The 21070-nt window shown below is 35.4% G+C and overlaps 5 protein-coding genes across 5 annotated transcripts; 2 read left to right on the top strand and 3 right to left on the bottom strand.

Moving 5' to 3' along the window:
• Positions 1 to 183: 183 nt before the first annotated feature.
• LOC103861833 (26S proteasome non-ATPase regulatory subunit 2 homolog A) lies at positions 184 to 5320 on the top strand. Its single transcript, XM_009139538.3, has 22 exons — positions 184 to 446; positions 655 to 755; positions 832 to 952; positions 1038 to 1097; positions 1249 to 1359; positions 1513 to 1578; positions 1711 to 1832; positions 1926 to 2040; positions 2158 to 2232; positions 2327 to 2485; positions 2568 to 2675; positions 2756 to 2857; positions 2947 to 3087; positions 3155 to 3259; positions 3341 to 3562; positions 3646 to 3975; positions 4057 to 4116; positions 4203 to 4316; positions 4391 to 4476; positions 4582 to 4690; positions 4765 to 4943; positions 5026 to 5320. The coding sequence occupies exons 1-22, from the start codon at positions 330 to 332 to the stop codon at positions 5096 to 5098; spliced, it is 2676 nt and encodes an 891-aa protein (XP_009137786.2). The 5' UTR covers positions 184 to 329; the 3' UTR covers positions 5099 to 5320.
• A 434-nt stretch (positions 5321 to 5754) lies between these two features.
• LOC103861834 (PAMP-induced secreted peptide 1) lies at positions 5755 to 7120 on the bottom strand. The gene has a single exon (XM_009139539.3). It carries the CDS (start codon positions 6162 to 6164, stop codon positions 5943 to 5945), a length of 222 nt encoding a protein of 73 aa, XP_009137787.1. The 5' UTR covers positions 6165 to 7120; the 3' UTR covers positions 5755 to 5942.
• A 251-nt stretch (positions 7121 to 7371) lies between these two features.
• LOC103861832 (DDB1- and CUL4-associated factor 13) lies at positions 7372 to 10376 on the top strand. Its single transcript, XM_009139537.3, has 15 exons — positions 7372 to 7583; positions 7650 to 7739; positions 7844 to 7955; positions 8173 to 8200; positions 8292 to 8390; positions 8465 to 8534; positions 8621 to 8655; positions 8741 to 8911; positions 9011 to 9074; positions 9170 to 9223; positions 9326 to 9411; positions 9499 to 9624; positions 9709 to 9814; positions 9892 to 9980; positions 10074 to 10376. Exons 1-15 carry the CDS (start codon positions 7518 to 7520, stop codon positions 10234 to 10236), a joined length of 1359 nt encoding a protein of 452 aa, XP_009137785.1. The 5' UTR covers positions 7372 to 7517; the 3' UTR covers positions 10237 to 10376.
• Positions 10377 to 10429: 53 nt separating this feature from the next.
• Positions 10430 to 11603, bottom strand: LOC103861831 (uncharacterized protein At4g28440). The gene is made up of 2 exons (XM_009139535.3): positions 11250 to 11603; positions 10430 to 10844 (listed from the first exon to the last, which is right to left on the bottom strand). The coding sequence occupies exons 1-2, from the start codon at positions 11506 to 11508 to the stop codon at positions 10654 to 10656; spliced, it is 450 nt and encodes a 149-aa protein (XP_009137783.1). The 5' UTR covers positions 11509 to 11603; the 3' UTR covers positions 10430 to 10653.
• Positions 11604 to 12110: 507 nt separating this feature from the next.
• LOC103861830 (S-alkyl-thiohydroximate lyase SUR1) lies at positions 12111 to 15878 on the bottom strand. The gene is made up of 7 exons (XM_009139534.3): positions 15458 to 15878; positions 14461 to 14800; positions 13814 to 14032; positions 13628 to 13687; positions 12987 to 13142; positions 12627 to 12720; positions 12111 to 12521 (listed from the first exon to the last, which is right to left on the bottom strand). The coding sequence occupies exons 1-7, from the start codon at positions 15808 to 15810 to the stop codon at positions 12397 to 12399; spliced, it is 1347 nt and encodes a 448-aa protein (XP_009137782.1). The 5' UTR covers positions 15811 to 15878; the 3' UTR covers positions 12111 to 12396.
• Positions 15879 to 21070: the final 5192 nt, after the last annotated feature.

Genomic DNA, 21070 nt, shown 5'->3' with positions numbered 1-21070 from the left:
TTCATTTGTAATTTTAGCTAACGGAACAAGTTAGTTTTTACAAAAAAACACACTTAACAAAATTATCATCTATTTTTTGTTCGGGCAATTAAGAAGCCCAATTATATAGTGGGCCTAGCCCATAATAGAATTCTTGATGGACGGGTAATCTTCCCCGCAAGTGTGTATATTTACTTCTTATCTGTTTCGTTATTACAGCAGTTCAGTTCCGGAAGAAAAGCATCCTTCTTCTCCAACTTGCACTTTAAAGTCTTAGGGTTTGCTCGATTTGGTCCGAGATTTCGAATTCCGACGATTCTACAGATTGATCTTGTGCTAGTTTGATCGAGATGGCTCCAGGTCCAGATCCGAACAGCGTTGGTGATGGTGCGAAGCGAGATGAAGCTACGATTAAGGTTCCTTCCAAGGATCCCAAGAAGAAGGATGATAAGAAAGAGGAAGATCTGGTAACTTCTATTTCTCATTCTCTTTGATTCTTTGCGTGGCTGCAAGAGTTAGTTCATAATCAGAGTTAGTGGAGATTTACGATTAAGCTCTAGATTCTGCACTAATGTAGAGATTTAGGGTTAAGCTGATAAGCTGTTTGTTGGTTTTGAAAGCCTTGCTAAAGTGATTGCTATATGACTTGGTTTTTGCATCTGATGTGATTTGTAGTCTGAAGAGGACTTGCAACTAAAGCAGAACCTGGAGCTCTATGTTGAGAGGGTCCAAGACCCTAATCCTGAACTCCAGAAGGCTGCTCTCGAAAGCATGAGGTAAAGTCATGTTTCTCTTAACCTATTCTCGATTTAATTAGCTGATAATACTCAGATAATCTTTTTTTATCTGTAGGCAGGAGATCCGTGCCTCAACAAGCTCCATGACGTCGGTTCCTAAACCCCTCAAGTTTCTCCGCCCTCACTATGGAACTCTTAAGGAGTTTCATAAAAATATGGCGGAGTCCGATCTCAAGGTAACAATTTCAAGAAATTATTACCATCTTCTCTCTCATTCTACTACTGTGTATGGATTAAAGATGGCTTTTTATGTGTCTGCAGAAATTGCTGGCTGATATACTGTCTGTCTTGGCACTGACCATGTCTGCTGAGGGTCAAAGGGTATGTGCTTTTATAGTAGGAATGGATAAAAACATATTTTTCTGTGTGCTTCGTCTTATGATATGCCTTAAGCAGTTTTGTATTTTGTGGTTCTTGCTAGAATTTGAGGTAGTTTTTGTTGATTGATTTTGTTATGCAATACTCTTTTCAGGAAAGCTTAGGATATAGGTTGACTGGATCAGAGGGTGATATCGGATCTTGGGGTCACGAGTATGTCAGGAACTTGGCCGGAGAGATTGCTGAAGAGTATACAGTTCGTCAGGTTAGAAAACAAATTGGTCATGATTAGTTTCTTTTTTGGCTTTTCTCTGCCGGTCCGTTAGTGAATATTATGACAATGTGTTTTTCTGCTTTATTTTGAATTGCTTCTAACAGATGGTTATATGCTTGTTATTTTTTTTTTTGTTAAAATCAGGGTGAGGAGGCTTCTATTGAAGACTTAATGGATCTTGTGCAGCAAATTGTTGCTTTTCACATGAAGGTGAGATCCCTCTCATACTAACATTCTTGGTTCCGTTATGTACTTAAATTAATAAAACCTTTATTTATAGGCTTGAGACTTGTATCTCTTGTGTTTTCCTATCTCTGAAGGATTCCGTTTTGTTTGTTGCAGCATAATGCAGAAACTGAAGCTGTTGACCTCTTAATGGATGTTGAGGATCTTGATCTTCTACTTGAGCATGTAGACCGCACTAATTTCAGGAGGACGTGCAACTATCTCACCAGTGCAGCCAAGTAATTTAAATATGATCATCTTATTCATCTGACTAGTGTGCAACACTCAATTTGTGGTTTTAGATTACTCACTGTAATTTTCTATTTGTTCAGGTACCTTCCAGGACCGGACGACATGCTGGTTTTAGATATTGCTTACATGATCTACATTAAGTTTGAAGAATATCCAAACGCTTTGCAAATTGCACTGTTTCTTGATAACATGCAGGTCTGGCTTCTAATCTTCATACATAACTTAATATCTTCTCTCTACGCCATGGGGACAACTGGAGAATCCTCCAAGTGATGTATTTTTCTAACTTGATATATATTTTCGTTATTGCAGTATGTGAAGCAAGTGTTTACCTCATGCACTGACCTGCTAAGAAAGAAACAGTTCTGCTACATGATATCACGTCATGTAAGTGCTTAAAATATTAACACCACTGAAGAGATTCAGTATCTGATGACTCACTTTCTTGTTTATCCTGTTCTCTTATTATTCCCCAATGCAGGGCATCACCTTTGAGCTTGACCCTGAGATGGTTGAAAACGACGTTGACAGAGAAATGCTACAGGATATTGTTAACAACACAAAGTTAAGTGAAGGATATCTGACGCTTGCAAGGGATATTGAGGTCATGGAAGCCAAGACGCCTGAAGACATCTACAAGGTATATAAGTTTTATCATAATTAGGCCTGTTATTGGTTTGGTCACAGGATCTGTTTCTTATCTTTTTAATGAAATTTTGCAGGCTCACTTGCTTGATGGCAGGGCTAGCTCTGGCCCAAGTGCGGATTCCGCTAGACAAAATCTGGCTGCCACTTTTGTGAATGCATTTGTAAATGCTGGTTTTGGCCAGGTATGATTTCATTTTCTTATTTTGTGCACATTTAAAATTACTAAGCTTGGCTGTCCTTTTGATATATTCTCTTATTGCAGGACAAATTGATGACAGTGCCATCAGACTCGACCAGTGGATCTGCTGGAAACTGGCTCTTCAAAAACAAAGAACATGGCAAGACCAGTGCAGCTGCTAGTCTGGTATGCATCCTTATTCATTGACTAGCTACTGTGTTTCATATCTTTGAAGTGATGATTGTAAACGGGACGTCGTTGTTTCCCTATGATAGGGTATGATTCTACTGTGGGATGTGGACGCTGGACTCACTCACCTCGACAAATATTTCCACTCCAATGATAATCCAATCATCGCTGGAGCTCTGCTTGGTGTTGGGATTGTTAACTGCGGCATTAAGAATGACTGTGATCCTGTGAGTTGATCTCTTTGTGCTCAATATTTCTCGCCATACACTATTCTCACTAACGTTTCTTTCTCAGGCATTGGCCCTTCTTGGAGAATACATTGACAAAGAGGACTCATCTGTCCGAATCGGTGCTATTATGGGCCTCGGGATTGCATACGCAGGCTCCCAAAACGATCAGGTGAAGATATGTTTCCACTTAACAGTTTTACGTTGAATATTCTGTTGACGAGACACTAACGTTGCTAAACTATATGGACAGATAAGAAGCAGTTTGTCTCCAATACTAAACGATGCAAAAGCACCTCTCGATGTGATTGCGTTTGCCGCACTTAGTTTAGGGATGATTTACGTTGGTTCGTGTAACGAAGAGGTTGCACAGTCCATCATATTCGCTTTGATGGATCGGAGTGAGGCGGAACTGGGTGAAGCCCTCACTCGCTTCTTGCCTCTAGGACTTGGACTTCTGTACCTTGGCAAACAGGTAGACAACGAGTCGCACACTTGATTATTTGTTGTTTTTTTCTCTCGCTTTGTTAGTGTTAAACTTGTTCCAATATCGAGCAGGAGAGTGTGGAGGCCACCGCAGAGGTTTCGAAGACGTTCAATGAGAAAATCAGAAAGTATTGTGATATGACACTTCTTTCATGTGCGTATGCTGGAACTGGGAATGTCCTTAAGGTCCAGGACCTTCTGGCTCAGTGTGGAGAGCATCTGGAGAAGGGTGATATCCACCAGGGTCCAGCCGTGCTTGGGTTAGCGATGGTGGCTATGTCTGAAGAACTGGGTCTTGATATGGCCATCCGTTCTCTGGAGCGCGTGCTGCAATATGGAGAACAGAACGTTCGTCGTGCAGTGCCTTTGGCACTTGGTCTCCTATGTATTTCAAACCCAAAGGTGAATATACTTTTCTTTTAAAGAAAATCTGATTTTACTTTACTTCTTAATAATACTCTCTAATCGTTTCCTTGATTCCAGGTGACTGTTATGGACACCTTGAGCCGGCTTAGCCATGACACAGATTCAGAAGTTGCCATGGTGAGTTTATCTTTTTCGCCACTCAAGATTCAGGTGTAGTAGTTTTTCATTGACTTAATTTGCAATGTTTAATCTGATTTCTACAGTCAGCGATTGTTTCCCTTGGTTTGATCGGCGCTGGAACTAACAATGCAAGGATTGCTGGCATGCTTAGAAACCTCTCCAGCTATTATTACAAGGATGCCAGCCTCCTCTTCTGTGTAATGTGTTAAATTTTATGTTTTTTGATTTCGTGGAATAAACACAGTTCTTATTTGTTAAGGTGTAAATTCAGGTGCGTATTGCTCAAGGGCTGGTGCATATGGGAAAGGGTCTCTTAACTCTCAGCCCCTTCCACTCTGAGAGGCTCTTGCTATCCCCGTAAGTTTTAACATTTACTGTGTGAATACTTTGCTTTCCAAGATGATTGTTATATTTTTTTGTAAATCCTAAACATGTGTTCTGTCGTTTTTTTTGTGTGGTCAGAACCGCGCTTGCTGGTATAGTAACATTGTTGCATGCATGCCTTGACATGAAATCCATCATACTGGGGAAATACCATTACGTGCTCTACTTCCTCGTCCTGGCGATGCAGGTGAGTTCAATGTTCTGTCTTCTTTCTTAAATAGATTTTTTTTGTATGTTAACACAAACGGTTTGAGTGTGTAGCCAAGGATGATGCTGACGGTGGATGAGAACTTGAAGCCCATCTCCGTGCCAGTGCGAGTAGGACAAGCGGTTGATGTGGTTGGACAGGCAGGTCGTCCCAAGACAATCACTGGGTTCCAAACCCACTCAACACCAGTTCTCCTTGCTGCTGGGGAGAGAGCTGAGCTCGCAACTGACAAGTATGTTGCTTCCTACTCTTAGACGAAACTCTGTTTTACATTTTGCAATCTACTATATCCTGGTTCTCGTTTGGTGTCACAGGTACATTCCATTGTCTCCCATACTAGAAGGTTTCATCATATTGAAAGAAAATCCAGACTATAGAGAGGAGTGAATCCGAAGTTTGAAGTGACGAGCATTTGGAAGAGCTATGTGGTTGTTATGTGCACAAGAAATCCTTTTTGTGTGCTTAGTTTATTGGCTTATGTTCCCATTAAATGGTTTAGTTTTTACAATTTCCTTTTGTTGAATCGCGCTTATTGTGCACTAAATCATTCTAAAGTTGGATAATATTTTTTTTCCAAATTTTCAATTCTCTAGATCGACTTGTTCTACTCTTTGGTTTACTGCTCGGTAACTTTAGTTTCATGCTTCGTTCTCACTCCGCCTCTAATTTGTTTAACATGCAGACGCGTCTTGTTGTCCTCATGATTTGGCAAAAGCTATGTAATATAAAATGTTAGGAAGGTGACCCGGCAGGCTGGCGTGCAAGGCTCACTCGTTTACAATAATTTTTTGTTGAAGCCGCTTCCAACAACCACACAAATAATTCTCTCGCAAAAGGCAGAGTACACAATCTTATTGAAATTAACAACCAACAAAAGTAAGGATGTACCGTGGTCATCGTTAATGGTCGAGAACGGTTACCGATTCCTTAAGATTTTAAAAACGACTTAGCAGAATATGCTGGATCTAGTGGGTGGCCGAAACTAGGTTGTAATATTCTGACTTGGGAAATTTTGTTCAAATCGAACTTGTAATGTACATGTATAATGATGGTGTAAGATATATTTACTTTCGGGGTCAAAATGATGGTTTGGTTTCTACTGGCTAAATATGTGAATTTACCCTAGAGATCAAACAACAAAGAAATAAATGAATTGAATATTTTTTTTGTATACATATTGGTTATATCGACACTAATCCATCTCCTCCAGCTTGAAAAAAGAAAACTAGTTTTAATGGCCACGACCTCTTGGACTAGGACCTGAAGCCAGACGCTGAAACCAGGAACCCACCGTCGACTTCATCTTCTCCACACTCATCACCGTCGCTCTTCCGTCTCCTGACTTCTCCATTAGAACCCTCCCCGCCGCGGCAGGAACCACCACGTGTTCTACCACCAACAACGACACCATCATCACCACGATCAAAATAGTAGACCAACTAACTCTCCTCATATTATTTTGCTTTCTCTGCTTTGCGTAAAAAGAATAAGGAGGAGCTTCGAAGTAGTCAGGTAATAAAAGATTTTTGTTTGTTTGGTTAAGAAAGAAAATTAGGAGGTATGGTTATGTTGGATAGGAGAGTTGGAGAGGGAGTATATATATGCTTCTTTACGAGGAAGTGGTCATGACTCAATGAGTTCATCACTTAGGTCGGATTTTACCGGCGCCATCTCACGATTTGCGTGTTGACCACGTATTGTGACTTGAAGGGGTCGCTCTACAACACTCGATGTATACACAATTTTGAATTGAGAGTGCTAAAAATATATATATTTACGCGGCTATTATAAAATAAACCTTATCAAAGCTAACATCTAACATGCAAACTGCTCAAGCAAGATATTCTTATCATCATATTCATATGCTTATTTATTAAGTTTAATGAGACAACTAAAACATTTTTCTTTCAAATCAATGATCTAAATTATTTTAGACAAATGTATCTATATATTAAAATAAATTACATACAAATAAATTATTTCGATGCCGATGTGTTTGCACAACTATAAAACAAAGGTTTACTTTTGTTCTTAAAAGTCAAAGCTTGAGTTTTGAAACTTAACGCGGAAGCCAAGACTTGACTAATTGAACTACCGCGCAAGAGGACCAATTAACTACTCTACTGCTTACCAGTTTAGCTTGGGGAAGAAACATTGAATAAATAACACATTATACGGATGTAAAAGTGGTTAATCTTTGTTTAATAGAAAATGTTGGCTTATAGCCACATTAGCATCTATTCAGAGAGTGTTATATTGATATTAATTAATTCAACTTTTTCCTTTTTTTTTAATTGTGTCCTTTGATATTCAAATTTCAAAACATGAGAACTTGACTTGTCCTACCTAATGTAAGAGATGCTTGTGCCACTACTGCTACCAAACTAGTAAAAGTCCGACGACGCAAAGATTTTGTCAAAGCTCATGCGTATTTTTATGATTATTTTTGTATAACCCATCTTTTAGACTTCTTGCCTGAAAATCAAAACATATTAAAGTTGAATATATCATTTATTGACTTTCAAGATATGAACTATTTTAAAACAAAGAAAATCACATAATGAGTTATTTTGTAAGAAATAACAAATACTATCCAAGAAAACTGTATACGGCCCAATTAGCAAACCTTATTTGGGCTTAAATAATAATTTATCAGCCCATCTAAGCACAACAATACAAGCTTCATCACCTCTCAAAAACCTCTCAATCTCTAGGGTTTTTCCTGTCTGCAACCAAATATCTTTAGCTCACATTCTCTCTCTCTTTCACCGTTACTCTCCGCCGTGAGCTTTCGTAGTCGTAAACAATGAGGATCAAGACTATATCGAGATCGGTTGATGAGTTCACTCGAGAAAGAAGTCAGGACCTTCAGGTAAATTTGTGATTCAGTTTATACTCTCCCCCTCCATGACCTAATCAAACTTGGGTTTGGGTTCAGAGGGTGTTTCACAACTTCGACCCGAGTCTCCGACCCATGGAGAAGGCGGTTGAGTATCAGAGGGCACTTACAGCTGCCAAACTTGAGAAGGTTTTGCCATCATCAAGCTTTTCGATCTTTGCTTCTTTTTGTTTTGCTTCTGATTAGTTTTGATTCGAAAGCTTTCAACTTTGCTTGTGGGTTTTGCTTTGTAGATATTTGCAAGGCCGTTCGTAGGAGCAATGGATGGGCATCGCGATGGAATCTCGTGTATGGCTAAGAACCCTAATTACTTGAAGGGTATCTTCTCCGCTTCTATGGATGGAGGTATAAGTTTCCAGCTCCTGTTTTCTCCAAGTTTATAACTTCAATGCATACTTTGATAGTGATATGACCAAAAGGAGAATGTATATGTATTTAATAATGGCCTTAACGCATTAGGATTTAGCTCAAAGTTCGGATTCTGTTTGTTATCAGTGTTGAAATCTATGTGATGCTTATACTCTTTTTAAGCTGAAACTTATTATATGTTTCTTCTTTGCAGATATTCGCCTTTGGGATATCGCTACGAGGTTGAGATCTTCTCTATTCTCTTGAACTAGTGTGAAGTTTATTTAGTGTCTCGTTTTACTAATTATATGTTCCGTGCCTTGGAACGAGCAGGCGTACGGTTTGCCAGTTTCCTGGTCATCTAGGTGCTGTGCGTGGTCTTACAGTATCAACCGATGGCAATGTTTTGGTTTCTTGCGGAACTGATTGCAAGTAAGATATATATATATGAATTTAAAAACCTTTTTAGTCCTTGACCGAGACTAAAGATGAATGGATTTGTGCAGTGTTCGTTTGTGGAGTGTTCCTCGTCCTTCGCTTGAAGACTCTGACCTCTCATCTGAAAAATCTACTGAGGTGGTTCATTGTTTGTTTTTTCTTATAACCCTTGTATTCTCTTGTATTGTTTTTTTATCTTAACAACAAGCTTCTTTTTGTCCCAGCCATCTGCGGTCTATACCTGCAAGAATGCGTTATTGTAAGCTTTTTACCATCTTCATTCCATTTCTTATTATTCTTTATGTCCACAAAACTTGAGCTATTTAGCTTTCTTTCACTTCTAGGGCTGTTGATCATCAGTTTGAAGGAGATCTTTTTGCTACAGCCGGAGCTCAACTTGATATATGGAATCATAATAGGTCTCAGCCAGTCCAGAGTTTCACGTCTGGAAGTCACTCTGTAATATCTGTCCGGTTTAATCCTGGAGAGCCTGATATATTGGCGACATCTTCTGGGTATATATACTTTCTACCTTAAACTTGTGTAAGACTATCTGTTGTAGACATTCCATAGCTTTCTCTAACACTGTAAGATGGTTTCTCTTCTTCTTGCAGCGATAACCACATATCCATTTATGATATCCGCATGTCTTCTGCAGCGAGGAAAATTCTCATGAGGGTATATAGTTGAAACTCGCTTCACTCATTCTCTTCATATGTAAAAGCATTTTTTTCTTACTCTTCAAACTTAACAATTGCTTGTTCCTTTGGCAGACCAAAACAAATTCAATTGCATGGAACCCTATGGAGCCTATGAACTTCACAGCTGTAAGTGATAATCATAGAATGAAAATTTCTCTGATGAATTTATCAAACTGGAGGAATCAGCATTTGTCCTTGGCTTATGTCTTAATTGATGAAACTGAATAGGCAAATGAAGATGGCAATTGCTATAGCTTTGATGGTAGAAAGAATGAAGAAGCAAAGTGCGTGCATAAAGATCATGTTTCTGCTGTGTAAGAATGATAAAACCCCATGTCAAATATTCAACGTGTGATTATCATAATGCATTATGATTTATCAATTTTAATCATCTTTTCCAGGATGGATATTGATTTTTCACCAACTGGTCGTGAATTCGTTACCGGTTCGTATGATCGATCCGTGAGAATCTTCCCATACAATGGAGGACACAGCAGGGAAATATACCATACGAAGAGGATGCAGAGGTACCCTGGTGAACCACTTTTGTTAACTTATTGTAAACGTTTTTAATATAATAATGCGTTTGTTTACTTTTTTGTCTCTTGTAGAGTATTCTGTGTCAAGTATAGCAGTGATGCTACCTATGTTATATCGGGCAGTGATGACACTAATCTCAGGCTGTGGAAGGCCAAAGCATCAGAGCAACTAGGAGTTGTAAGAATCTGTAGCATTAAGCTTGTTTTAAACAAATTGAAAATGGCAAATTCTCATATGTTGATTGGTGTTTGCAGATTCTTCCAAGGGAGCAGAAGAAGCATGAGTACAATGAGGCGGTGAAGAATCGGTACAAGCATCTTCCTGAGATCAAGCGTATTGTCAGGTACATGATCACACAGATAAAAATGGCTTCCAACTTTGGAGATTTTGTCAAAAGACTAAAACATTAACGTTTTTGGTTGATGTGAAATTACAGACACAGGCACTTGCCGAAACCTATATACAAAGCAAAAGCGGAAAGCAGAGCCATGAACGATGCGAAGAGAAGGAAAGATGACCGTAGGAAAGCTCATAGTGCCCCAGGAACAGTTGTCACTGAATCTCATCGGACAAGAAGGATCATCAAAGAAGTGGAGTGAATCTAGTTTTCTATCTCGTTTTGTTCTTGTTTCCTTTGTTGGTATTGAAACATGAGGGCTTGTGATAGGAACGTGGAACATTTTTGCTGTGTTGTAAGACTCTCTATGCTATTATAAGTTACGCCCATTTCAGGTTCATATCTCTTTCGTGAAGTTCTTAGTTTGACTTCAAAGATTGGTGAGCATTAAAAAAAGCTCTCAATGGTCTTTTAACACAACATCAACACATTCAAGGGAACAATACCATTGCCATTGACTCAATAAGCGAGATTCTGGCATCATGTATTAAGGTAAAAAAAAGAAAGCATTCCTACAAAAACAGGCATATCTGAACCAGTCGTACAAAAGCTTCATCATCTAAATCAAAAGACATTAACGGTAGAAGAATCAGAACCAAACACTAGCATAAAACGACATTCACTGATCAGTAACGTTAATCAGTTCGTATTCAACAAGAGAGAGATTGTTATCCTCTTTGACTGTGAAAGATGCAGGTTCAGTAGCTTCGATGCGTCCCCATTTATCAACCCCTAGCCTCATTGTACCCTTGAACATGTCTATCCTCGAATTGCGCAGTATCACTGTCTCCCCTGGCTTCATCAGATCAACTATACACACAAAAACGAACCAGGCTAATCAATAAGCCACAATAACAGGTATGGAAGTTTTTGAATCATGTACAACATTAAGCTCAACATCTGACCAAACAAGTTTCACCATTACTAATCACAAAGATAAAATACATTCTACAACTTCCGTCAAATACACAAACACCAAATTGAAACAAACATTAGTCCTGTACTGGTCTTCACTGTAATTCCGTTACCATTTTCAGACAAGATGAGAGCTTTTTTTGCAATATATGTCCAAAAATCGACATCACATTACCAGTTTGTCACAATACTTTCTCAAATAGACATTGATGCATTAGAGAACCAAAAGGATAAGACTTTATCAATAAGACAATACCATTTCCACATCATGTAAGAAAAAGACTAAGTACTGTGACTAACCTTGATCGTTACGAGCAGTGAAGAGAATACACCCCGTTTCGTCTCCGATGAGACACTCAGCGATTCGACTCGGCTGAGACGGACGACCCATAGAGCCCCCCGGACGAGCCTTCCTCGCAGCCGGAACCACAGGATTGGCGTCAACGACCTTGACCGTCAATGTGTGACCGGTCGTTCCAGGCTTCAGCTGCTCAACCTTCACAAAAACAGGTTTTCTCTTCGCCGTCGTCGTTCCCGTCGCAGCTGCTGTACTCGCCATCGCTCTCTAATTTTAGATTTTCGCGTTCGCCCTAATGGTGGAATCTATGTACTTTTTAGGGTTTATAAAGAGACGACGACGACGACGATGCCTTCCTTCGCTCTCTCCCAAGACGGACGAGAGAAGTTATCGCCTGCTTTGCGGTGTATGATGGACCTGTCACGTGTCCTATTGTGGTTTGATATTTAATTATCACCTACTTTACAACTTTAATATTTTTACTTTTTTATTGGTTCCAAAAGTAAAATATTTTTATTAATTTATAATCATTCATTTTCCGAAAATAAGATTTTCTAGAATATTTACGCTTATTAAAAATTTAATAAATGTTTATAATTTAATTTATATATTACTTTATCATACATTTTTCAATAAATTTAATATAGAAAATATATTTTTTGAAACAAAAAAAAGTTTTAAAAGATCTTACTTTCGGGAAGTAGTATTAATGAATTATTAAAATATTTTATTATAAATTTATTTTATTTATTGGTATGTATTAAAAAATGTATTTAATTGTTAATATAATATAATTAATTATAAATACTTATTATTTTATTTTAATATGCGGAAAAACTCTTAAAATTATTTGAAGGAGTAAAAGGTTTTATCGTTAAATATTATTTATTCTCAACTCGTCATATATCAAATCCAAGATGGTAATTAAGCTCGAGCCATGATGTTTTTGACTCGACTCCACTTATTAAAACGACCTTCTAGCCGACAACTGGACAAGCATAGCTGCGTACACATACGCGCCCACACACACACACACACAACACACACAATAATCCAAAGTCTCGAACATTGTCGAGAAATTATTGAACAGAGAAATACAAAAACAGTAGAAAGATAGAGTCCCAGGTTTCCGACAATGAAGCTGACTTCTTAAGTCGTTTCTGATTTGACATGGCGACCGACGAAGCTTTTGAGCCTCGCGAAAGCGTCTTCTAGCATTGATCTCTCTACTCCTATCGAGATTCTCACCCAATTCTTCTTGCCTAATGCCTCTCCTGCATTTAGATTCCAGATCAGCCCATCTCTCTCATGATTTTCTACTTATTAAAAAACATTATAATTACTTCAAAATCTTAGATGACGTGAATTATGATGCTGACCTGGTAAAAGGACGAGATTCTCCTCTCGGGCCAGCTTCATGCAGAAATCAACATCGTCTGTGATGTCCTCCAATAGTGATAGGTCCATTTTTGTCTGCCATATATACAAATTAGATTGTCACTAGTGAGTAGTGACACTTTTTTACATAGGATTTGATGTATGTGCCATTCATAATTTATACTCTGATATTTTGGTTACAAAAAGTACTATCAAAATTATAAAAGTGTGCTAAGAACCTTAGAAGATTTAATGGTTAGGGAAATAGTATTAGCGACCTTGCATATTATGGTATATACTTATAAAGATTATTCAGAATGTTTAGATAAAAAAAATATGGAAGTATAAAAAGAAATTGGTACCACTAAGTAAGCACACGACTCAGGTTTCTTAGGGCAAACAAGGCAAGGAACCTCCTTGAGGGCATCGAACATCATGTCTACATTTTGCCTAAGTGTCAAGTTTTTCTTATCAAAGAAATCTTTCTTTGTCTTCTCCAAGATATTTGGAAGTGCAACCTATCAATTATACAGAGGAACACATTAGTTCTTTATTTTTCAAAAAAGAAACACACTAGTTCTTTTACATTTTATCTTTAACTCATTGCTAGAGCCGGGCTGACCCCATGCTTGTGAAACATTTGAATGGGGTCCCCATTTTTGTGGGACCCTTTTTAAAAAAAAAAAATATTTTTTGTATATGCTAAATATATAAATGTTTAATGTAAAATATACAAAAATGATTAAAAACATATTTTAAAAATTATAGTTATATAAAAATATTTTTAATAGACTAAAATGTTCTTTTAAAGTTTTAAGTAAACAAAAAATATTTTATTTTAAAAAATAATTTTCAGTTATTTTTTTTTCAAAAAAAATATCTTTAAAAAAATAAAAATTAAATATATTTTTTGTTTTGGATAGGTCCCCAGAATTTCAGGTCCGGCTCTGTTCATTGCACATGTTTTTTTGGTGTATTCTAATATAAAACTGAGAGTACAAACCTGTAGAATTGTCGATGGATCTGGACTTATGTTAAGAAGGTCCTTGATGGATTCAACGACCTTAATGACAAAAAGATATGGTTACATGTTTAAACTGTCACATATCTACAACGTTTATTATATCACGTCCAAGAGGAAGATATATTAACTAAGTATCAAAGTATGATCCAAAACTAAAAACCCTACCCCAGTGGTTTTGAAAACATTATTTGGATCATGCATCGCCATCCAACCTATTCTCCAGCCAGGGACGAGCCACCCCTTGGAAACGGATCCGAGTGTAACCACAGGAACAATCGATGCGAATATCCCCATCGGGACAAATGGATTCTCTCCATATATTGTGTGCTTATAAACTTCATCAGAAATAACCATTATCCCTAGCTTCTTCGCCATCTCAGCAACCTATACTCAGGACAACTCAAATATTATTAGGGGTTCTTGGGTAACTTTCTATAATTAACTTTTCAAAAAATTTATAAAAACAAATCTGAAATTTTAAAATAATTATCAGATATTGTTTTGAACAAAGACATGTAATATAATAACTGGTAACAGAATGTGGTTAAAATCTAAATCTGATATAATATCTTTTTGGGTCAAATCTGATATAATATATGTTGTAAGAAATAAGGGGTTTAAAATGATTGTACTTAATTAGAGTTGGACCCGGGGAGGTCCATATGTGTTGGCTCTCATAGTAAGCCGACCTCTATACATCAACAAATGTAACATAAATAAGAGTGAAATTGGCAAATTTTGGTTCGCCAAATGGGCAGTTGACAAAGAAAAAGAGTGAAGTTAAAAAGAATATTAACTTAAAGGTATTTCACCTTCTTTAGATGCTGATATGTGTACACATTTCCACATGGGTTGTGAGGGTTAGCTATCACCATAGCGATTGTGTTATCATCTGCAATGGCTTCAATGCCTTGGAGATCGATCTCCCAGTCTTGGTCAGGGAGGAGATCATACTTGCGAATCTCGACTTGGCTATATATAGCGTGACTATAGTAGAGAGGATAGATAAGACTGGGGAGCAAGATATTCGACTTGGGACAGGACAGAACATGAATTATGGTCTCTATCCCTTGGCAACACCCGACCGTAATAAATATATCGTCTGATTTTAATTCATGCGGAAGGTCCCGGTTCAAATAATTTGCCACCGCCCTAAATTAATAGGAGTATTAAAATAGGTGTAAAGGTTATGTATAGTTTCGAAAATGTATAGCATGCATAGAGTAATACCTCATAAAAGTGTAATATCTCATAAAGTTAGGTGTAACTGTTAGCAACTAAAAGGAATATATGGAATGATATGAATTATAATTTCTGGAATTTAATGGAAGGGAATCAGCATTCTACTTATTCCAAAACGTTTTTGATTTGGAATGATTTTTCAAATAATATTTTTTTTTTTTTTGGAATGGTATGGAATGTTATGGAATGAAATGGAATACACATTTCATTTTTTAGTTGTAGCTGGTAAATGTTTTTTGGAATGCACATGAATCAAGCATTCTGGAAGTTTTTATTCCAAAAAAATGCATTCCAGTTGCAGCCATAAAGCTTTTGAATCGTATATAAGACTTCATATATAATTTCAAGTCGTTCTTCATTGACATTTTACACTTCACACTATTTTTCGAATTGATAGATTTTCTACCACATTAATATAGTTTTAAAAATGTTTCTATTAGCATGTTTTCTTTGCTGTATTACCCAACCAGCCGACCAATAACAAGATAACTAGATTTCTAAGCCACTAAAGTTTTTAAAATGAAGCATATGCATAACATAACAATTAATTAGTGACTACTTAAGTACCTCCTGGCCGGTAAAATACCAACCCCGGGGGCGTAGGAGTTGGCGGCGCCAGATCGTAGGGACTCAGAAACGGCTTCCTCAGCATCAACGGAAGTCTTGAAGCAAGGGTAGACGGACGGATCACCGTGACCCAGGGGCAAAATGGTCTTTTTGACATCTTTGCTGCAGTTCTCGAATAACCTGGATAGGACACTTTTTATTGAGACACTTGCCGCTTCTTTGGCCGCCCCGTTTCCTTTGAACCTCCAGACACTACCACCACCGTTTAGCGTCAGCTTCTCGGTCTTTCGTTCAACTTCTTTATCTTGGTCTGTTTCAAATAAAGGAAGCAACAGGTTCGTGTGTTGGCTCATCGTGTTGCCTTTTTGGACAAAGTTTCAAAATAAGATGAGGAATTTTATGAAGTTATGATACTGAAGTTAAATGCTTCATATATATATAGGAAAATTGGCAGGTTCTTGTGTTGGCTCATCGTGTTCTTTTTTTTTTGGCTCATCGTGTTCCTTTTTTACCCTATGTGTAAAGCTAACGTAGTTACGGACGTATACGTGGGTTGCGGTTACGTATATTGAGGGAAACAAATAAAGTGGGACGATGTCATATTTTTAGAGAAATTGGCATGATGACTAAGCGACTAAGTAACTAACAAAAATATTATATTCAGCTAATAATCAATTATAGAATTTGGCTAGCAAATAGTGTGTATCAAATATTAGGATGTAATAAACCAAAAGTTTGCTGCTATACACAATGGAGAGATGAAAATTTAACTTATTTTATAGGCAGATCTTGCACTATATTTAACTTTTAAAAAAAAAAAAAAAACTTTCCGCCATCGAGACTTAGTTCGGTCAGTGTCTAGTGGTTCCAGAACCTGGCATTGCTCCTTACCTAGTTTATTTCTTGCTTTTTTTTCTTATGTTGATAGGTTCTAGTGTTTTAAGTTAGTTTGAGGTTGGTTTTCGATCTCCGTCCCACCCTTTTTCTCCTTTGAAGTTCTGTTTTGGAACGACATCGGAGTTGGAGTTGCTTTCTCATTGATGTTCTAGAGGTTCTTCACGTCTACCAACAATATCTTCTCAGTTACATTCTCTTGCAGATCGACACGCAATCTTTTTATATATGCTTTAGCTGTTGAGTTTAAAGGGGCTGTAATATTTTTGATCTTCTACCTTTTCTTGATGTGGAATTATCGACCTTAAAATCTGGCAGAAAAGTCATCCGAATTTCGGTTGAAGTAAGCTAATCATGTCTCTGGCGCTTCAAATAATTTGTTTTATAAGTTTAATCTGGGGAACACATGGCTTCGCCATCATAATATATAAGATGTTGGAACAAGAGTGAAGTGAGAAGTTTGATTCTTATTTTCTTACGTTGTTGGTTATCTGGTGGGTGTGTGTGTGTTTTTTTTTGTTTTTTTTTTGGATTTTTTTCAGTTAGCCACTTGTGTTTGAAGCATACATTAAAGCAATCATGTCCACGTTAAAGGACTGGGCAGAGGTACGATGGTCCAAAAACAAAATTCTAAACAAAAGAAAAAGAGAAAAAAGAGTTTATCGAACAAATAGACCCTTTTTTTATCAGCAAATAGACCCAAATTTTTTTTTAAATGTGTTCAAATTTATTTTCCCGTGTTCTATTTGGTTGGACATGAAAGCAATATATCAATTCGTAAGTCTATTTTGCTTTAAGGTGTTATAAATTATCAAAAGATAGTGTTCTATATATATGTTAGTCGAAGTTGAAAATTGTACAATTTTATTTGTGGACTTCGTTGTTGTTTATAACTAGATGGTGACTTTAAAAAAAATATTTTATTAAAAAAATAAATTATATTTATTATTTTAATTTTAGTTTTAGCATTCTTTTTTTACAAAACTACAGTAAAAATCAACACAATTCGTATCCCGACCTTACAGTGGACTCCCTTATTGACTCCACTTCGCGAAGATGGAACTCGCAGGTTCTTCGGACTTTGGTAGATTCCCATGATGTGCAGATCATAGAAAGTATACCACTAAGCAGACACCAGATGATAGATAGGGATGGATGTTATTTCACAAATAATGGAAAATTACAGTTAAATCATGATATCAAATGAAGAGGATCTACCCGAATAAGGATAGATTACCATTATTAATTGGTCCTACAGCTGATGTTCTAAAGGTTTTTTGCTGGAAAATACGGTGTCCACCAAAGATAAAACATTTTCTTTGGCAATTGGTTTCAGGATATGTAACAGTTAAGAAAAATCAGTAGGCACGAGGGATGCAAGGAGATATATGCTGTGCAATATGTGGAACGGACGAGGAATCGATTAACCATGTGTTCTTTGAGTGCCCTCCAACAATTCAGGTGTGGGCTCTATCGAAGATTCCAACAAATCAAGCTATCTTCCCGACACACTCTTTATTTACAAATATGGATCATCTATTCTGGAGAGTCGCTCCACCGATGGAAGATCATCAATTTGCTTGGATACTTTGGTACATTTGGAAAAGCAGAAATAATAAAGTTTTTAGTAATCTGGATATAGATCCTAGAGACACTCTTAAATTGGCTGAGACAGAATCAACACTTTGGACTGATGCACAACTAATGAAAGATCAGAAGATGGGAATACAAAATCAGGTAACGACTCTTTCGTTGGTGTTCTACAGATGGATCATGGAAAGAGGAGGATATGTTCTCTGGCCAGGACTGGTTCGATACTTCAGTTGGATTTGAGGGTCTGATGGGAGCAAGGAGCGTAAGAGCGTCTCTATCTCCCTTGCATGCAGAAATCGAGGCGTTATTATGGGCAATGGAATGTATGTGGAATTTAAGACAATTTTAGGTTACGTTTGCAACAGATTATTCTCAATTGGTGAAGATGGTTTCGGAACCAGAAGAATGACTAGTTTTTGCAAGTTATTTGGAAGATATCAAGAGTCTGAAAGAGAGTTTTACACGTTCAGAGATTATACATGTACCAAGGACAAAAAATATAAAAGCGGATAATCTAGCACGCTGTATCAGAAAACAACTGTCTTTTTCACATGGATCAATATCTCCCGGTATGGTCTACAGAGTCTATATGAGTCTGTAATGTTGTTGACAAAAAAAAATACAAAGTAATAATTTGCAATTTATTTTTCCTTAGTCTGTTTTTTTTAATTTGATTATTTAAAATTTTAATTTATTGAAAAATGGGTTAAGTCCGACGAGCGCAATCTTCAAGTACAAAATTCTAGTTTTGTGAATAATTCAATTTGATCGTATTAGGTTTAATTTCACTCATGAAAAATTATTTATTAACCTAATTAATTAATTGACAATCACTCAATTAAATTATTTTATTGTAATTTAATTTTAAATAATTAGAAACTTTATTAGTTTTATCTTTACATAGAATAATTAATTTAAATATAACTTTGACTATTTAAGTTTCCGCCAAATATAATATAAATATGTTTTATAATTTTTCATATTTGACTATATATATATTATTAAAATACTTCAAAAATCTTGTCAAGATATAGATTTATGTAATATTTTTTTCATGTTACAATAATCGTAATATTATGTAATAATTTCTAAAATTAATATTATTTTATCAATGTTTAAGTTTAAAATATATTCCATTTAAGATCTAAATTATTTTGCTTATATTTTTAATTATGCTAATTAATATATATTGATTGTAATATTTATAATTGTATTGTTGTCATAAATCATAACAAATTTAAATTGTCATGATTAGGTAGGATCTCTATCATTTTTTGAATATGTTATCTCGTCATTTTCTAAATTTTGATAAATTTTGATAAATTAATACTCGATAAATTAATAAATTTTAATAAACAAATACACCAAAAATGATTATAGTGAATAAACTCTATAAATTAATATTCGATAAATTAATAAATACCGTAAATTAATAAATTTATCCGATTTTAAGTTAGACCTGTTCAAAATATGACACAAATCGATACAATAATAAAATAATATTTTTTAAAAAACTTTTATGTTAATAAAATGATCACATTAAAGTTATAAATTAATAATATATATTTTATATAAGTATAAACCAACCTTTATATTATTTGTTTTATGTTCATAATATAATTATCTTTATATTTCTCTACACTTAATATATTTTGATGAAATTTAGTAAAATTATATCTAAAACCGCATTTAAATTTTATGAGACATATTTTATATACATCAAATAATAGAATAAAACTAATACACTAAAATTAAATATTTTCTTATTTAAAAAAATATAATCTAAAATAGAAAAATCTAAAAAATAAAAATTTATTTAAATTAATAATTCTATAAATTAGTAAAATACCAAAGTCTTAGCATTACTAATTTATAGATTTTTTACTGTAAATAGGATATTACTAATGCGTGCGTTTTATATTTTGTTAATAGTACAATATTTTTATTAATTCTATGAGAAATTTTGTCGTATCGAATGAATTTGGCGCACTATAACTCGCTGCAAGTGACCATGTATCAAAAGATGAAATTACCCTTTAAACTTTTGATTTTCACTATTTTTTCTTTCTTTTGTTAAAAAGGTTTTTACTTTATCCTATGACATGCTTTTTTGTGTCCAATAGAATCCAGTCACTAATTCATTTCCCGTCGTCTTGCCTTCAGCGTTTTCCTCTTGGTCCGTGACAACTACAAGTGAAGGAACACAAGCAAATATGTTGTCTCATCGCTCCTATCGGATTTCTTCCCCTTGGTTTGTTTTTCACAGCCCAATCGATCTCATACAGGGACGGCTTATATTATAATAATATAATTTGAGATTTAAGAGACATGTACACATTAACATGTACTACCAGTATAACAAAACACATGGTAATCCCGTTAGACCATCTTATTGAGAATCTCACAGATAAAAATTAAAAATTAATGATTGAAGAGAAGAGAGAGAGTCTCTTCAAATTCTACCACATATAAATTCAGTGGTTTAGTTTATCATAAAAGTACAATTATTACTTTTTTTTTCTTTCTAAAAACTGCATGCTAGTGCCGCATGAGCAATTTATTGGGATAGTGGGGTTGATCCCTAGAGGCTGTGAAGTCACTTTTATTCTTGCAGCTTTATTTAAAAACAATCATTATTTAACTTTAAAAATAAATTTATAGGTACAACATTATAAAAGTGTTTAAAAGGGTAAAATAATATAAAATATGTCAGTTTTGAAATTAATATTTATATAATTTTTATTTAGTCTTTGGAATATTTTAAATTAACCTACATCAATTAAAAATTAGAAGTCCTAACTATCATCTCAAAATAAAATAGTATTACAATATAACAATTATATGATTACTTTAATTTTGAATATGAAATTAACTACTCTCTCTGTTTCTGAATGTTACATATTCTAGTTTTTTACACATTTTAATAAAACACATTAAATTTGCATATTTTTTGTGTTTATCTTTGTTCCATAATTTTAAGCCAATAAAAATTCAGTAAGTGAAATTAAGTTTTTTGAAATTTGCAATTAGTTAATAAAGCATATCATGAAAATGTAAAAAATAAATCTTTTTAAAACAATTTTTTTTTAGAATATGTAATATTAAGAAACAGAGGGAGTAGAAGAT

This window comes from Brassica rapa, chromosome A03 (genome assembly GCF_000309985.2).
Source record: "Brassica rapa cultivar Chiifu-401-42 chromosome A03, CAAS_Brap_v3.01, whole genome shotgun sequence".
NCBI lineage: Eukaryota > Viridiplantae > Streptophyta > Magnoliopsida > Brassicales > Brassicaceae > Brassica > Brassica rapa.
The sequence above is the reverse complement of the archived record's forward strand: the minus strand, read 5'-3'. Positions and strand labels throughout refer to the sequence as shown.

Coding starts and splice junctions, on each gene's coding strand:
- LOC103861834 (XM_009139539.3), bottom strand. CDS start 6,164: ATGAGGAGAGTTAGTTGGTCTACTATTTTGATCGTGGTGATGATGGTG.
- LOC103861833 (XM_009139538.3), top strand. CDS start 330: ATGGCTCCAGGTCCAGATCCGAACAGCGTTGGTGATGGTGCGAAGCGA. Junction 1,833..1,925: donor TATCTCACCAGTGCAGCCAA/GTAATTTAAATA, acceptor CTATTTGTTCAG/GTACCTTCCAGGACCGGACG. Junction 4,317..4,390: donor ATGCCAGCCTCCTCTTCTGT/GTAATGTGTTAA, acceptor GTGTAAATTCAG/GTGCGTATTGCTCAAGGGCT.
- LOC103861832 (XM_009139537.3), top strand. CDS start 7,518: ATGAGGATCAAGACTATATCGAGATCGGTTGATGAGTTCACTCGAGAA. Junction 8,201..8,291: donor CTTTGGGATATCGCTACGAG/GTTGAGATCTTC, acceptor TGGAACGAGCAG/GCGTACGGTTTGCCAGTTTC. Junction 8,912..9,010: donor ATATTGGCGACATCTTCTGG/GTATATATACTT, acceptor TTCTTCTTGCAG/CGATAACCACATATCCATTT.
- LOC103861831 (XM_009139535.3), bottom strand. CDS start 11,508: ATGGCGAGTACAGCAGCTGCGACGGGAACGACGACGGCGAAGAGAAAA. Junction 10,845..11,249: donor CACTGCTCGTAACGATCAAG/GTTAGTCACAGT, acceptor TTGTGTGTATAG/TTGATCTGATGAAGCCAGGG.
- LOC103861830 (XM_009139534.3), bottom strand. CDS start 15,810: ATGAGCCAACACACGAACCTGTTGCTTCCTTTATTTGAAACAGACCAA. Junction 13,688..13,813: donor ATGTTTTCAAAACCACTGGG/GTAGGGTTTTTA, acceptor TTTGTCATTAAG/GTCGTTGAATCCATCAAGGA. Junction 12,721..12,986: donor AGTCGTGTGCTTACTTAGTG/GTACCAATTTCT, acceptor TATATATGGCAG/ACAAAAATGGACCTATCACT.